General features: G+C 43.1%; 1 protein-coding gene across 8 annotated transcripts in view; it reads right to left on the bottom strand.

The window, feature by feature from the left end:
* Positions 1-244: 244 nt before the first annotated feature.
* The window catches only part of LOC115162488 (beta/gamma crystallin domain-containing protein 1), a 58,691-nt gene continuing 42,988 nt past the window's right edge, over positions 245-15,947 (bottom strand). For all 8 annotated transcript variants that reach the window (XM_029713829.1, XM_029713831.1, XM_029713835.1 and 5 more), the window contains 14 exons: positions 14,650-14,776; positions 14,501-14,536; positions 13,493-13,680; positions 13,188-13,314; positions 12,840-12,985; positions 5,424-5,550; positions 5,178-5,207; positions 3,486-3,598; positions 3,148-3,280; positions 2,832-2,971; positions 2,257-2,380; positions 1,814-1,972; positions 1,396-1,561; positions 245-952 (listed from right to left, as the gene is read on the bottom strand). In XM_029713829.1, the coding sequence (XP_029569689.1) occupies positions 864-952; positions 1,396-1,561; positions 1,814-1,972; positions 2,257-2,380; positions 2,832-2,971; positions 3,148-3,280; positions 3,486-3,598; positions 5,178-5,207; positions 5,424-5,550; positions 12,840-12,985; positions 13,188-13,314; positions 13,493-13,680; positions 14,501-14,536; positions 14,650-14,776 (1,705 nt within the window). In that variant the 3' untranslated portion in view covers positions 245-863. The remainder of the gene's footprint in view (positions 953-1,395; positions 1,562-1,813; positions 1,973-2,256; positions 2,381-2,831; positions 2,972-3,147; positions 3,281-3,485; positions 3,599-5,177; positions 5,208-5,423; positions 5,551-12,839; positions 12,986-13,187; positions 13,315-13,492; positions 13,681-14,500; positions 14,537-14,649; positions 14,777-15,947) is intronic.

Here is a 15,947-nt window from a genome sequence, read left to right as displayed (position 1 = left end):
CGCCATAGTAACACCAATCAAGGAAACTATTTTTTTTTGTAGATGTAACAGCATTTTGTTGACATATTTACAAGCAAGACAGTGGTTAGCATGATACTGTAGCACAGTGTTGAAATTGATATTTAGTCATTCAACAAAATCTATACACCTGCAGCAGTTAATGTACTGTGCAGGGATGTCTGTAGTAAAGTAGAAAAATATAAAGTTGACTTCAAAAGATATGAAAAAACATTTACACAAAACATTATTTGGAGAATTTAAGGAGTGTTCATATATGACATTAAGAATATGTGACCATAGAACAATAAGTGTGCTAAAAAAGATATACATTTACAACATTGTTGTAAGAAAACAGACATCTCAGTAATTGACTGGTAAAGTACCATAGAAAAGAGATTTGTGGATAAACTGAGCATTAATACAGGGCTTAAGTCATTGTAAATGATATGAATACAGGAGAGACACTAGCGCATTCCCATACAGTTATTCTTTGGTATGCTCAATGAGAGGTAAGTGAACAAATGAATTGTGGTATTTGTACAGCATCAGTCAAGTCCTCAAAGTAAAATGCTGTGCTCCTTGCTCGATAGTTCTATAGCCGTGTGTAGTTTTATCTTCAGAGTGTAGATCACTGGTTTATGGTTGTAATTCACAAAGACGGTTTGTGATTTCTGCTCTCAAGCTCAACAAATGTTGCAGAATGTATGGAGGCCCACTGCAGACCAGCATCACAGAGCACTAAGGCCCATGGAGAAACTTGATCAAGAAGCAAGAGTATGGGCCCCACGGTGGAGCTGCATCACAGAGCTCTGAGTGCCAAGGCAGAGCTGCTGTGGAAGGGCAAGGGCCAGGTTGACATTCCATTACAGGATTTCCAAAGACCATCTTTGGGTGTGTTTTCTCTCATCAAATGTGTTGAGAATCACTTGAGTTTTGTCATAACTTTGTCCACCTGTGAAAAGAAGACAATACAGTTAAAGGTGCACTCCAGGATCTTAAGCACAACAAATTCCTAACATATTATATGAATTGCAAAAAAAAGTGGGCAGGACGTAAAATATCATATGAAATGACGTACACAAAATGGGAACCACTTTTGTCTCGTGAGCACCACTTTCAAAACTACTGGCTGAAATTATACAAAAGTTTGAGAGTGTATCTTTAGGTTTGGTGTAGGCTACCTATTCAATAGCTTGAGGATGTGGCAACAGATGGATAATACAAGAGACTTCCTAAACCTACCACCAAAACCTACCACTTCCTAAACCTACCACCAGATGGAGCCAGACTATAACTATGGGGACTGAGCTGAACATCAGAGCTCCTATCTTTGTAGCTCTTAGCTAATGATAGTAAGGCTAGCCGAGAGAGAGAGAGCAGAAGAAGTGATCTGACCTTTAATCTCCAGCACCAGGTCAGGTTTGAGGTGGCATCGGACCAGGCCGTCTGGGGTAATGGTCCACAGCTGGTTGTCTGTCCCTGGCTCCGGAGGAGACACACTCAGCCTGCTGCCCGCCATGATAATGCTCCCCGATGTCTGCAGGCAACAGTCCTCCACCAGCTGTAGAGTTAGAGAATATGGGTTCAGATGTGAGGGGATTCTGTATGAATACAAACTGACAAGCATGGTACAGATAAAGTTTCATTTGATTTTATATGAGAGATAATTGACAATTGCACTGGGATATGCTCAACACGTGACATGAAACTATGTTGAAAGAACGAGGAAGCCAGTTCTGCAACACTTGAAGTTGGTGGCGATGGAATGAGTGGAAATGATGATTCAGTGCAAAAGCTTGAGCCCATGAAGTACCTTGCAGCGTAGAACTCCGTCATGGTAGATCCAGACCTGGTCCGCTCCCCCTGTCTCCTCCAGGGCCTGGACCCGCAAAAGCTTGATTTCATCCAGAGGCCCTGACAGGGACATCACATAACCCGTCTCCCTGCTCCGCAAACGGAAGTACACCTGCTTCTGTAGAGGGCAATAGGCAAACAACACACTTAACATTAGCTTGACTAGGCTAGATAAGAGTTCTTCTCACCCGACAGTGGTCATTATCCAAATCCTAACTTGAGGGGGCTGCATATCATTTGCATTATGGGGTAATTCATGCAGTGATGACAAAATGAGATTAGTGCAAAAGTTGAGTTGCGTACAGGATGCAGTCCATTGACTGTTGTTTAGTTATAGGGAAAACTGTATTGGATAGACAGCAATATGTGAATCTAAAATGGAACCATGCCCCGCTTCCATACCTGCAATAGTGGTCGCAGGGATCCGATTCGTGGCCAGCTGCTGAACTTACACCAATCATTCAGTTCGCTTGGCGGTAGCAGGATCTGACGGCCGCGGTGGTTACTACCCTCATACAACACCCAACTGTAGGGCAGGAGAAATCAGTCCAACACAGTCAGTTGGTCTTCTTATACAAAATCTGACACACCTCAAATGTAAACAATCAACCTTCCTACACCGTTTCAGTTTACAATAGCCCAGCAAAACTATGGGCTCTATTCAATCCATATCGCGGGAGTTCAGTTTTACAGCGCGATTGAAATTTAAAGGCAATGCCCCCGCGTTAGCGGAGACTGCGTTCACTGCAAACGCTGCATGTCGGCTCAATCGGAAATTACCTTTACATTTATATTGCGCAATCTGCTTCGCTTCAGGGATACAGATTAAATAGAGGCCTGGTTGATGGTTTATTAGGTGCTTAGACAGTGCTTCAACCAACCAAGATCAATTGTAAATTAAACTCTCTCTTTAAAATGTTAATGTTTGTTTTTGATCGCCTAATAAAAACGGTCAAATCTATCCAGGTATGACTTACATTCCTCCGTGGATCACCAGGGAGCGTATGCGTCTGTCCGCCACAGCCAGCTGCAGGTTCACCGTCTCTCCCGTCAGCACCACCCTACGGCCTCTACAGCCAACCTTACTGAACAACGTTATGGACGGGAGGGAGAACTCCTGGAGGGACAAGGGGGAAGGGGAGGGTGGGTAAAAACGTGAGCTTATACATCATTATGGTATTGTAGGTACAGGACATCTCTAAGATATGCAGTCACTTTACACAGACATGACTTAGGTTCACAAATACTGTACGCGTGCATACCATGCCAACACACATAATCCACTCTACTCACATGGCTGATGGTCTGTATGGAGCGGATGGTAGAGTCAGGACCCAGACAGCCCATTGACTCAGTGTTGGGGTAATCTCCCTCCTCCAGGACAAACATGTGCTCTGTGAACTTGGATCCCTCATATGCCACCCAGCTGGAACATAGCATAGAGGCACACAGTCAACATAGCTCTCTCCAGTACTAAGTCCCCTTTGAGTGTTCAGTTGGCTCTTGACAACGTCTTCGTCAACAGAAAAGGAAAGCCCACACTTTCAGTATTTTTTTCCTATCAAAAGGCACAGTAAAAGGTCCAGTATTGATGTTTACATGCTGCATTTAAAGCAGATTATTTTGCTCACCTCCCAGCCAGTACTCTACAGGAGCCAGGGGAGAAGTCTTCCTCCAGGGATTCCACACTGTCCTCCAGTACCACCACTCTGCCCTGGAACCCAGGCTCTGAGAACAGCTGGACCTACAGTACATACACCAGAGACTGACATGAGACAGGGTCGCCATAATGTACAGTGGATTACAGGTAGGTAGTGTGGCCTGGAGAAGTGGGTATACTCTAATTTTGCAAAGAAAATCCTCAGCGGCCAACCCGGCTAAGCAAAGGTGCCCTGTGTGAAGAATTCTATGAGAAACAGTGACATACAGTCTGAATGACCTAAAATGATAAATCCATATTGGTCTTTCACAGTTAGGCCAACCCAAGCTGTACTGTGCAATAGTCTAAAAGTAGGCCTACTATTGAAACAGATAAATGATGCTGTCAACTAAGTCTGAAATTCACAGGTTTAATAGTAAAACTACAAAATTGGATGTTCTCAGACCACAACAATGCTTAAACCACATCAGCACACCACTTTTGAGGTCTGGGAAAAATAGAATACATTTTTTTTTTAATTGTGTAGTTACCCTTTAATTCAAGTGCTCGGGCACCTAGCACTGTTGTTTGGTTAGTAGTGTTTTTTTGTAGCATATGAGATGGAGTTTGCAAAACAAATGTCCACAGGATTGACGCAAATAATATCATTCTGACAGGTAGGCATAGGCTACTTTGTAGCTAGTTAACATTTAATTGAGAAGATTTTTGGGAAAGACTTTCCCATCTACCACAGGGGTGTCAAACTCATTCCATGGGGGGCCGAGTGTCTGCGGGTTTTTGGTTTTTCCTTTCAATTAAGACCTAGACAACCAGGTTAGGGAAGTCCCTAGCTAATTAGTGACCTTAATTCATCAATCAAGTACAAGGGTGGAGCAAAAACCCGCAGACACTCGGCCCCTGTGGAATGAGTTTGACACCTGATCTACCAGAAGATGGTTATCATTAGCGTCGCTATATTTTTCCTGTTCCTTAATTGTTTAAAACCTGGACATTTTACTTCATATTATGAGGCATGCTTCAAAGTAGCCTATAGCTAAAATCCCACCATAGAAACTTGGAGGCAATTATTTTATAAAGACTTCCTCATATGCTTTCTCCTGTTCTATTGGTTTTCTTTTAACTTTCTTTCATTGTTTAGCAGCTAAAGGCATTATCCTAGTCATTTTAGCAACCCATGATAGTTGTTGCATCTTTAGATCTCCCCTCTCTACATTTCTAACAGATATTTCCAACTCTGTCCATGAAACCGCTCACACGTGTGGTATGGATTTTAGAGCAGTGTTTTCCCGCAAATTGCATTCTGGAACATTTGCACCGTTCTAGGTCTACCGCCGTGTGCACATTGCTGTGCTGAAAATGTGAAGAAATATTAGTTTAGCAACATTTTAAGCTAAACATTCTGATCTGGTCCACCAGCCTTGTTAATTGATTTGGGGTATATCTCCACTCCACTACTTTCATACGCATCATGGGGATTAAGAAATGAGTATACGCAATGCCCACTGAAAAAGAAGTGGGTATATGGCGTAAACCTGCTTATAACCTCCACTACAGCACTGAACGTAGGCTACTCTTCATGCAAATTGATGGTATAATCACTCCCATACACTATTGACTATGTTAAGATAGTTAATATTATTTGTTTAACACTATCTGACTTTACCTTGAACTTGCTTGATCCACCCAGGTTATCCTGAAAGTAATAAAGAAGGAAATGATGGATTACATTCTTTATCGTCACTGGATAAACAATTTCAAAGTGTCCTCACCAACCTCATAACTTATCAGTGTCATGCAAGTAAAAACTTAGTATGATAAAGTATGATACTATAAAGGTGATACTACTGTGATTCTTATTTTACAACGGCTTTCCCTAGTCCACCCATTAAAAGTTCTTGGACATGTTTACCTGGAAAACTGGCTGCAGTGAGGAGATCTTGAGGTTCTGTCCTCCCCAGTCCTCTGGGCTTCCGTAGAGGCCTTTCTCTAGAACGTAGAGCTCTCCGGAGAACATTGGGTTCTCAAAGGCAACCCACCTGTTTAGAGCACACAACAGGTTGGATCTGGTAAATTAACACTTACAGTAGGACACCCCATAATACGGTACAATTTTACAATATAACATGTTGTAAATAGCATCATTCCCTCCCATATTATATAAACTTTAAACAGGTGGTCTGAATATGATCATTATAGGCCTCATTTGACTGTAGTCTCTAGTCCTCTAACTTCACTGACATTTTCAACCTCTCCCTGACCGAATCTGTAATACCTACATGTTTCAAGCAGACCACCATAGTCCCTGTGCCCAAGGAAGCGAAGGTAACCTGCCTAAATGATTACCGCCCTGTAGCTGATCGTGGACTACAGGAAAGGGCGTGCCGAACAGGCCCCCAATAACATTGACGGGGCTGTAGCGGAGCGGGTCAAGAGTTTCAAGTTCCTTGGTGTCCACATCACCAACGAACTATCATGGTCCAAATACACCAAGACAGTCGTGAAGAGGGCACGACAAAACCTTTTTCCCCTCAGGAGACTGAAAAGATTTGGCATGGGTCCCCAGATTCAAAAAAAGTTCTACAGCTGCACCATCAAGAGCATCCTGACCGGTTGCATCTCCGCCTGGCATGGCAACTGCTCGGCATCCGACCGTAAGGTGCTACAGAGGGTAGTGCGAACGGCCCAGTACATCACTGGGGCCAAGCTTCCTGCCATAGGGGACCTATATAATAGGCAGTGTCAGAGGAAAGCCCATAAAATTGTCAGAGACTCCAGTCACCCAAGTCATAGACTGTTTTCTCTGCTAACGCACGGCAAGTGGTACCGGAGTGCCAAGTCTAGGACCAAAAGGCTCCTCAACTGCTTCTACCCCCAAGCCATAAGAGTGCTGAACAATTAATCAAATGGCCACCGGACTATTTACATTGATTCCACCCCCCCTCCATTTGTTTTGTACAGTTTATTATCTATGCATAGTCACTTCACCCCTACCTACATGTACAAATTACCTCGACTAACCTGTACCCCCACACACTGACATGGTACCGGTACCCCCTGTATATAGCCTCGTTATTGTTATTTTATTGTGTTACTTTTTTATTATTTTTTACTTTAGTTTATTTGGTAAATATTTTCTTAACTCTTCTTGAACTGCACTGTTGGTTAAGGGCTTGTCAGTAAGCATTTCACAGTAAGGTGTATTCGGCGCATGTGACAAATAAAGTTTTATTTTATTTATAACTTAAATCACTAGCTGTAACTCCATTATATTACTACCAAACCACCAGCCCTAGCATTAGATATTTATAACTTAAATCACTAGCTGTAGCTCCCTACTAACCAAACAAACCACCCTGGCATTTTGAAAGACTATAAAACAATTAGTGAGTAAACAGTAGAAGGGTATAAAGAGATTATGTAAGGGTTATCCCCATTCAGTTGTTCATTCTGAACTACATAAGATGTAGGATTATGCTCTACAAGGCCTATTCCAATTTAAGAATGTACGCCTTTCCTACGCACTCCTCAGCATTTGGTATTCAGACTTAACTTATTCAGTCGGGTAATGCGCTCTGCAGGTGTGGCTACCTTGCACGCTCTGAATACATTTAATTCAACCAATTAAAACCCTCCCACTTGCCAACAGTTTTTCTCTGGGAGTTTTCATTCAATAGGCTTTTCAGTAGATGTATCTTCAGCCATCCCTTTAAATACGGTGGACCTTATAGTAGGAATTTTGGCGACAGACTCGAGAGAACAGGTTCAGAATAGTAGGAATCAATTAAAGAAAGACATTTAAATATATGCATACTCGCCTCCGTTTCAGCACCAATTGGTAGATTTATAAATACTCTGATCTTGTAGATTATTTAGGTTTAGGAAAGTATTTATGAATCATAGAAACTGGTTTGGGGAAACTTTATACATGAAATAAAGAAAACTGTGGTGTGACTCATTCTGAAAATTGCCACTTTCAGTTCTTTAACCCATGGTAATGTTGGAAGGTTAGTGAACATATAATTATAATAGAGAGAATAGTGTACAATAGTACTATACACTTATGTTTTGCCTGCCCTAACCATGGAACAGTGTGACGACACGGCCAAGTATTGTGCTATGTGTCGGGTTCAAACGGTTACGGCTTGGTCTGCGCTCCACTCAATACCATTTTAATTAGCCTACATATCTTTTGTTATTATCAACTGTTCCTAAGGATCCTCAGCAACAACCACACAACCGTAACGGCGTTTACAGAGGAAGCAAACTAAGGTAAACAAAACAATGTCATTAAATGGATGATAATGTAGGCTTTACCAACTGAAGGGAACTAACAGTAAATTAGCAGCTAAATATGTGTGGCTATTAGTCCTACTGACGGTTGATAATGAAAGTGGCTAATATTTAACATGATAGAAAAAGGAGACAGAGAAAGTCGAGGTAACCTATAATTAAGACATTCGAGAGTGCCCATCCTTGCATGTTAAAAGGCCGTACACAAAAAATTCTGCATAATGGCACAGCATTTCATAAACTTTACTGTGGGATATGCTTGATATACTTCAGTTTGCTGCCATATGACTGGTTTCACATTAGTCTCCAGCGATTATAAGGTAAAATAGATCCAAAACAAGTGTTATTTAGGCCTATATTTACAATTCCCTTATCCAAACGGATTACTCATTTCATTTACCTGGCTCTTATCAATAGCTCTTATGAAGTTCTAAATTACAGTGCATGGAGAATGGTGGTGTAAATGTGGTAGAATTATTAGAGAATTAAGTAAAGGTCAGAATACACCTCTGCCACACCTTGGTTTCTAGGATCTAACTATGTGAGAATAGCATGCTATTCTCATGCTTAAATTCAAGGTCAGATTACACAAAGAAAGACAAGTGCATAAAAAGGAATTCTGTTCCATTTACATGCACTTAACTGGGGTCACAATCTGGCCTTACATAACTAAATAGTTTGATACATTAAAATGAAAGTGAAAGTTCTAATTTCATTCTAACGCAGAGGCTTTTGTGATAGCTTATGAACCACTGTGACAACGGAATATACCGTATACAAAAGAGCACCGGCATCCATCCTGCTAATAGCTAATGAAGCTGAAGGTGATTCAATTCATGTCTGGAACATGGCCACTCCCTTTCGAAAAACGTACAAAGCTCATAGAGTTTTGATATTGACTCGAGCACTGTGCTTTTACACACTAATCTCATCTTTTAGAATATATAGCCCTAGAGAGCGCTCTCATTCCTCCGCCCATTGTCTAGCGTTCAGTATTACTTTACTAAGCGTGACATTCACACACCTCTTTCATGTTTGTGCCCTCCAGTGCTGTGTGTGTGTGTGTGTGTGTGTGTGTGTGTGTGTGTGTGTGTGTGTGTGTGTGTGTGTGTGTGTGTGTGTGTGTGTGTGTGTGTGTGTGTGTGTGTGTGAGTTCATTATTTATTTATTTTATTTCACCTTTATTTAACCAGGTAGGCAAGTTGAGAACAAGTTCTCATTTACAATTGCGACCTGGCCAAGATAAAGCAAGCAGTTTGACACATACAACAGCACAGAGTTACACACGGAGTAAAACAAACATACAGTCAATAATATAGTAGAAAAATAAGTCTATATACAAAGTGAGCAAGTGAGGTGAGGTAAGGGAGGTAAAGGCAAAAAAGGCCATGGTGGCGAAGTAAATACAATATAGCAAGTAAAACACTGGAATAGTAGATTTGCAGTGGAAGAAAGTGCAAAGTATAAATAGAAATAATGGGGAGCAAAGGAGCAAAATAAATAAACACAGTAGGGGAGGAGGTAGTTGTTTGGGCTAAATTATAGATGGGCTATGTACAGGTGCAGTAATCTGTGAGCTGCTCTGATAGCTGGTGCTTAAAGCTAGTGAGGGAGATAAGTGTTTCCAGTTTTAGAGATTTTTGTAGTTCATTCCAGTCATTGGCAGCAGAGAACTGGAAGTAGAGGCGACCGAAGGAGGAATTGGCTTTGGAGGTGGCCAGAGAGATATACCTGCTGGAGCGCGTGCTACAGGTGGGTGCTGCTATGGTGACCAGCGAGCTGAGATAAGGGGGAACTTTACCTAGCAGGGTCTTGTAGATGACCTGGAGCCAGTGGGTTTGGCGACGAGTATGAAGCGAGGGCCAGCCAACGAGAGCGTACAGGTCGTAGTGGTGGGTAGTATGGGGCTTTGGTGACAAAACGGATGGCACTGTGAAAGACTGCATCCAATTTATTGATTAGGGTATTGGAGGCTATTTTGTAAATGACATCGCCGAAGTCGAGGATTGGTAGGATGGTCAGTTTTACGAGGGTATGTTTGGCAGCATGAGTGAAAGATGCTTTCGTGCGAAATAGGAAGCCAATTCTAGATTTAACTTTGGATTGGAGATGTTTCATGTGAGTCTGGAAGGAGAGTTTACAGTCTAACCAGACACCTAGGTATTTGTAGTTGTCCACATATTCTAAGTCAGAACCGTCCCGAGTAGTGATGCTGGACGTGCGGGCAGCGATCAGTTGAAGAGCATGCATTTAGTTTTACTTGCGTTTAAGAGCAGTTGGAGGCCACGGAAGGAGAGTTGTATGGCATTGAAGCTCGTCTGGAGGGTAGTTAACACAGTGTCCAAAGAAGGGCCAGTATACAGAATGGTGTCGTCTGCGTAGAGGTGGATCAGAGAATCACCAGCAGCAAGAGCGACATCATTGATGTATACAGAGAAAAGAGTCGGCCCAAGAATTGAACCCTGTGGCACCCCCATAGAGACTGCCAGAGGCCCGGACAACAGGCCCTCCGATTTGACACACTGAACTCTATCAGAGAAGTAGTTGGTGAACCAGGCGAGGCAATCATTTGAGAAACCAAGGCTATTGAGTCTGCCGATGAGTATATGGTGATTGACAGTCGAATGCCTTGGCCAGGTCAATGAATACGGCTGCACAGTATTGTTTCTTATCGATGGCGGTTAAGATATCGTTTAGGACCTCGAGCGTGGCTGAGGTGCACCCATGACCAGCTCTGAAACCAGATTACATAGCGGAGAAGGTGCGGTGGGATTCGAAATGGTCGGTAATCTGTTTGTTGACTTGGCTTTCGAAGACTTTAGAAAGGCAGGGTAGGATAGATATAGGTCTGTAGCAGTTTGGGTCAAGAGTGTACCCCCCTTTGAAGAGGGGGATGACCACAGCTACTTTCAAATCTTTGGGAATCTCAGACTACACGAAAGAGGTTGAACAGGCTAGTAATAGGGGTTGCAACAATTTCGGCAGATCATTTTAGAAAGAAAGGGTCCAGATTGTCAGTTAGAAAAGCCAGGCAGTTAGAAAAGCCAAGGCAGATTTTGCAGCTCTTTCAGAACATCAGCTGACTGGATTTGGGAGAAGGAGAAATGGGGAAGGCTTGGGGAGTTGCTGTGGGGGGTGCAGTGCTGTTGACCGGGGTAGGGGTAGCCAGGTGGAAAGCATGGCCAGCCGTAGAAAAATGCTTATTGAAATTCTCAATTATAGTGGATTTATCGGTGGTGACAGAGTTTCCTATCCTCAGTGCAGTGGGCAGCTGGGAGGAGGTGCTCTTATTCTCTAAGGACTTTACAGTGTCCCAGAACTTTTTTGAGTTTGTGTTGCAGGAAGCAAATTTCTGCTTGAAAAAGCTAGCCTTTGCTTTTCTAACTGCCTGTGTATATTGGTTTCTAACTTCCCTGAAAAGTTGCATATCCCGGGGGCTGTTCGATGCTATTGCAGAACGCCACAGGATGTTTTTGTGTTGGTTAAGCGCAGTCAGGTCTGGAGAGAACCAAGGGCTATATCTGTTCCTGGTTCTACATTTCTTGAATGGGGCATGCTTATTTAAGATGGTGAGGAAGGCATTTTTTTAAATAACCAGGCATCCTCTATTGAAGGGATGAGGTCAATATCCTTCCAGGATACCCGTGCCAGGTTGATTAGAAAGGCCTGCTCGCTGAAGTGTTTCAGGGAGCGTTTGACAGTGATGAGTGGAGGTCGTTTGATCGCTGACCCATTACGGATGCAGGCAATGAGGCAGTGATCGCTGAGATCTTGGTTGAAAACAGCAGAGGTGTATTTAGAGGGCAAGTTGGTTAGGATGATATCTATGAGGGTGCCCGTGTTTACAGCTTTGGGGTAGTACCTGGTAGGTTCATTGATCATTTGTGTGAGATTGAGGGCATCAAGCTTAGATTGTAGGATGGCCGGGGTGTTAAGCATTTCCCAGTTTAGGTCACCTAGCAGCACAAGCTCTGAAGATAGATGGGGGGCAATCAGTTCACATATGGTGTCCAGAGCACAGCTGGGGGGAGAGGGTGTTCTATAGCAGGCGGCAACTGTGAGAGACTTGTTTTTAGAGAGGTGGATTTTTAAAAGTAGAAGTTCAAATTGTTTGGGTACAGACCTGGATAGTAGGACAGAACTCTGCAGGCTATCTCTGCAGTAGATTGCAACACCGCCCCCTTTGGCCGTTCTATCTTGTCTGAAAATGTTGTAGTTAGGGATGGAGATTTCAGAGTTTTTGGTGGTCTTCCTAAGCCAGGATTTGGGCCAGTTGGATAACTCCCTCGGGCAGATAACATCGGTAGTCCAGTCGTGAAGGCCCGATGGGGCTCCGCATCGGCAGTAAAACGGGTCCGGATAGGTGATTGTAGCCCAGGAATGGCTGATGGAACTCTTCAGCTGGCTAGCTCCGGAATAGTTGATGTTAGCTCCGGGACCGACGTTAGCCAATAGTCACTCAGATAGCAGCTAGCCAGCTGCAAGATCAAGGTGTAAATGTCCAGAGCTTGCTGTAGAAATCCAGGGATATGGAGAGAAAATAGGTCCGGTATGCTCTGGTCTGAGTCGTGTTGTACAAAACTGGTGATAGCTTTTTGAGCTAAAGGATAGCTGATGACCGCCAACCGTGGTTAGCTGAATTCTAACGTTAGCTAGTGAACTGGCTAACTTCTGGCTAGCTTCTGTTGTGGATTTCAGATTTGAGGTAAATAATACTTTCTTTTTTTAACTGTTGAGGTGGGTTGCAGGAGAGTGTTTTGAAGTTGAGTTTTTAGAAAAAAATATATAAAAAGATATGCGAAGAAAAGATGTAAATATATATATAAATGGGACACGACAAGATGAGGATGTCTGACTGCTATGCCATCTTGGATAAGTATGCAAATTAAAAGCGTGCAATAAGAGGAAAGAGGATAGGAGTGACCCACCTATATATCTCTAGCACAGCAAGCCCAAGCCTTGGTGCAGTTGTGACACACCGTGTTTCAGTAGATGCAAGGCCTGCTACATAGGACTGTCAGAGAATTTGACTTACACTCCACCCTGGACATTGATGGACTGCGTCTTGGGGCCGCAGCAGGTGTCCTCCATGTTAGTGACAGGCCCCAGCAGGTCCATGTGGACCCCTCTCTCCCCAAAGTCCCTCTCACTGAATAGCTTCACATGGGGAGACAGGAAGTCCTACAACACAGGGAATGTACACACAAACACCATTCAAATGGCCCCTCTGGATTAACAAGATCAAAGTAGACCCATCTTTTTAACTACCTGACCATTCATACTTTGAATCATCAAAACCAATCAAAGACAGGTCGGAAATAGATTAAACAGAGTTAAACCATGGTCATGTTCACATAGCTCTGAATAGAGTTGCAATACTTACAGTGCATACAGGGCGTAGTGACAGGAGCTGATCTCCGTAGCCTCCCCACTCCCTCCAGTCAGGGTACTCCCCCTCCTCCAGGAGATACTGGTGACCCTCAAAGTCTGGCTCATCATAGCCCACCCAGCTACAGGGACAATCAGGAGGGTGATTTTCGAGTACATACAACCCAATACAGTACAGAATTAATAAACCGTTAATCTGTGTTATGATAGGTTAATAACATAGTTAGATAAGATACACAATTCTACAACATTATTCCTTACTGTACAGTATGTCAGCTGAGATCAACCACAAGTACTTACAGTCCTCTAAGGATCTTGAGGGATCCCACAGAACACAATGTCTTCCTTTTGACTGGATTCCCTTCTTCCTCCTCCTCCTCCTCCTCCTCCCCCCCATCTTCCTCATCTCCTCCCTCTCTGAAGTCGTACACATCATCGTCAATCTCCACACACTTGCCCTCGAAGCACGGCCTCTCGAACACCAGAGCCTGAGGGGGAGAGAAGGGGTTTAAGTTTAGGCTGATGTGCTGAGGTGGGCAGTGTTCTCCATGCCCGTCCCCATCCCCATGCCAGAGCTACATGCTCCTCATACCACAGATTCCAACTCCCTAGGCCCTGTGCCATCTGGCCAAAACATACTGTATTTCACCACTGCCTGTCTGTCAGTGTAATTTAAGCCCAGATGTCTACGTGGTACTTTTTCCTAACCTATAAATGAATCATATGCTTGAATGGATACACAAATGTTCAGCACATACTTTGCCAGACAACTACATTATCAGCCCCTTGAAACGCATAAACTGCGCTTGCATATTTCTACATTTTAGATTGACTATTGAACTTGACCTAAACAAACAGCTCTACTGGTAAGCACAGGCCTGTCTTCTGGGTTAGACAGAGAGAGTGAGAGCATGCAGAGACAGCACACTGGTGCCATGTGTCCATAGAGCTGCCAGTGCACACATAGTTCTCTCACTAGTCACTGGCCAATTCACCTGCAACAACAGGCCTGTCTGTCTGATTCACAATGGACAGATTTGATAAGGCAGAGGATTTAGGATGGCTGTGGTGCTATAATAATATGCCATGTCATCATATCACAGCTCGTCTTCGGCCGTGTCACAAGACTAACATTATACAAGCAATTGTATATTATGAGTTTTGTGATAAGAGGCTCTTGCAGTTGTTGAAACTTCCCACTGTCATTCACTGACTATGTTTATTTTTTTCATCCTTAAACATTGATGTAAATATGAATGGCCATGGAAATAGCTATAAAACAGAAGAATTCACAGAGGGGAAACCTACCTTTACTTCATTAGAATGCTCCACCTTTATCCCACCCTGTAAGACACGGAAAACCACAGAGTAGGCTTTTAACATCATAAAGATAAAACAGTAGAACCTATATGGGGAAAGTGATTTTCAGAAAATAAGTAAGGATGCCATAATGATACCATTTTGAGGGGTTTCAGAGATCCGATGAAGGGCTGAGGGAATCCCCAGGTCTCTGGACAGGGATACTCTCCCACCTCTAACACCGCTAGCAGACCCCCAAACCCTGGGTCACCATACACCAGCCAGCTACGGGACGGGGAAAAGGCGCACACACACACACACACACACACACACACACACACACACACACACACACACACACACACACACACACACACACACACACACACACACACACACACACAGATTAGACACTTGCTAGTCATTAAAAAAAAATCCCAATACAAGTTCAGGGTGTTAGCCCCGTGATTCTGCTTCATACCTGAGAAGACAGACATGAGTAGATATCCTAAACTATATCTAAAATGACGATATATGTGACTCGTTTCAGGAGACTAGACGTATGTTGCACGTCACTACTTCACAGGAGAGCCATTTGAACATAAACTTTTTTTATTTTTATCAAAATGCAAAATGAACTTCATGTGTCTTAATAACAAACATGTATGTCATCTGTAAATACGAAAAATATTGTTAAATTACAAGCCTAGTTGGTTTAGCCACAGAAAAATGAAGCAACCTTCCCGCTAGCCATGATTTGCTGAGATAATGAGTGGGCTGGACATGCCAAGAGATTGATAAGGGAATAATATGCTTAAAGGTAAATGATTAAAGAATCCAACCCTGTCACGTAACCACTTAGTAGTTATGTAGCATGTATAATGAATAATTAAAGTACTAATCGAAAGGCCCATAAGGTCTCGTAGAGGCCCGGGACAAAAATGAAATGTGTGTGTGTTAGTGGGCCTAAGAAAACAACAAGTAGACTGTGATTGACCCAACAGCTGAGGAACTTTGAGTAACTTAGAAAAGAAAGGGAGTGACCCTCAAGGTCTCTCTAATCTCGGGGGAAAGGAACAGACAGCACTGGGTAGTGATTAGCTTCTCTAGGATAGGGGGCAGTATTTTGACATCCGGATGAAAGGCGTGCCCAAATTAAACTGCCTGCTTCTCGGGCCCAGAAGGTAGGATATGCATATTATTAGTAGTTTTGGATAGAAAACACTGAAGTTTCTAAAACTGTTTGAATGATGTCTGTGAGTATAACAGAACTCATATGGCAGGCAAAAACCTGAGAAAAAATCCAACCAGGAAGTGACTTGTAGTTTTTCTATCTAATCCCTATCGAAACTACAGTGTCTGTGGGGTCATTTTGCACTTCCTAAGGCTTCCATTGGCTGTCAACAGCCTTTAGAAACTTGTTACTGGGCAGAGAATAGGAGCTCAGTCAATCAGT

Source organism: Salmo trutta, chromosome 25 (genome assembly GCF_901001165.1).
Source record: "Salmo trutta chromosome 25, fSalTru1.1, whole genome shotgun sequence".
Classification (NCBI taxonomy): Eukaryota; Metazoa; Chordata; class Actinopteri; order Salmoniformes; family Salmonidae; genus Salmo; species Salmo trutta.
The sequence above is the reverse complement of the archived record's forward strand: the minus strand, read 5'-3'. Positions and strand labels throughout refer to the sequence as shown.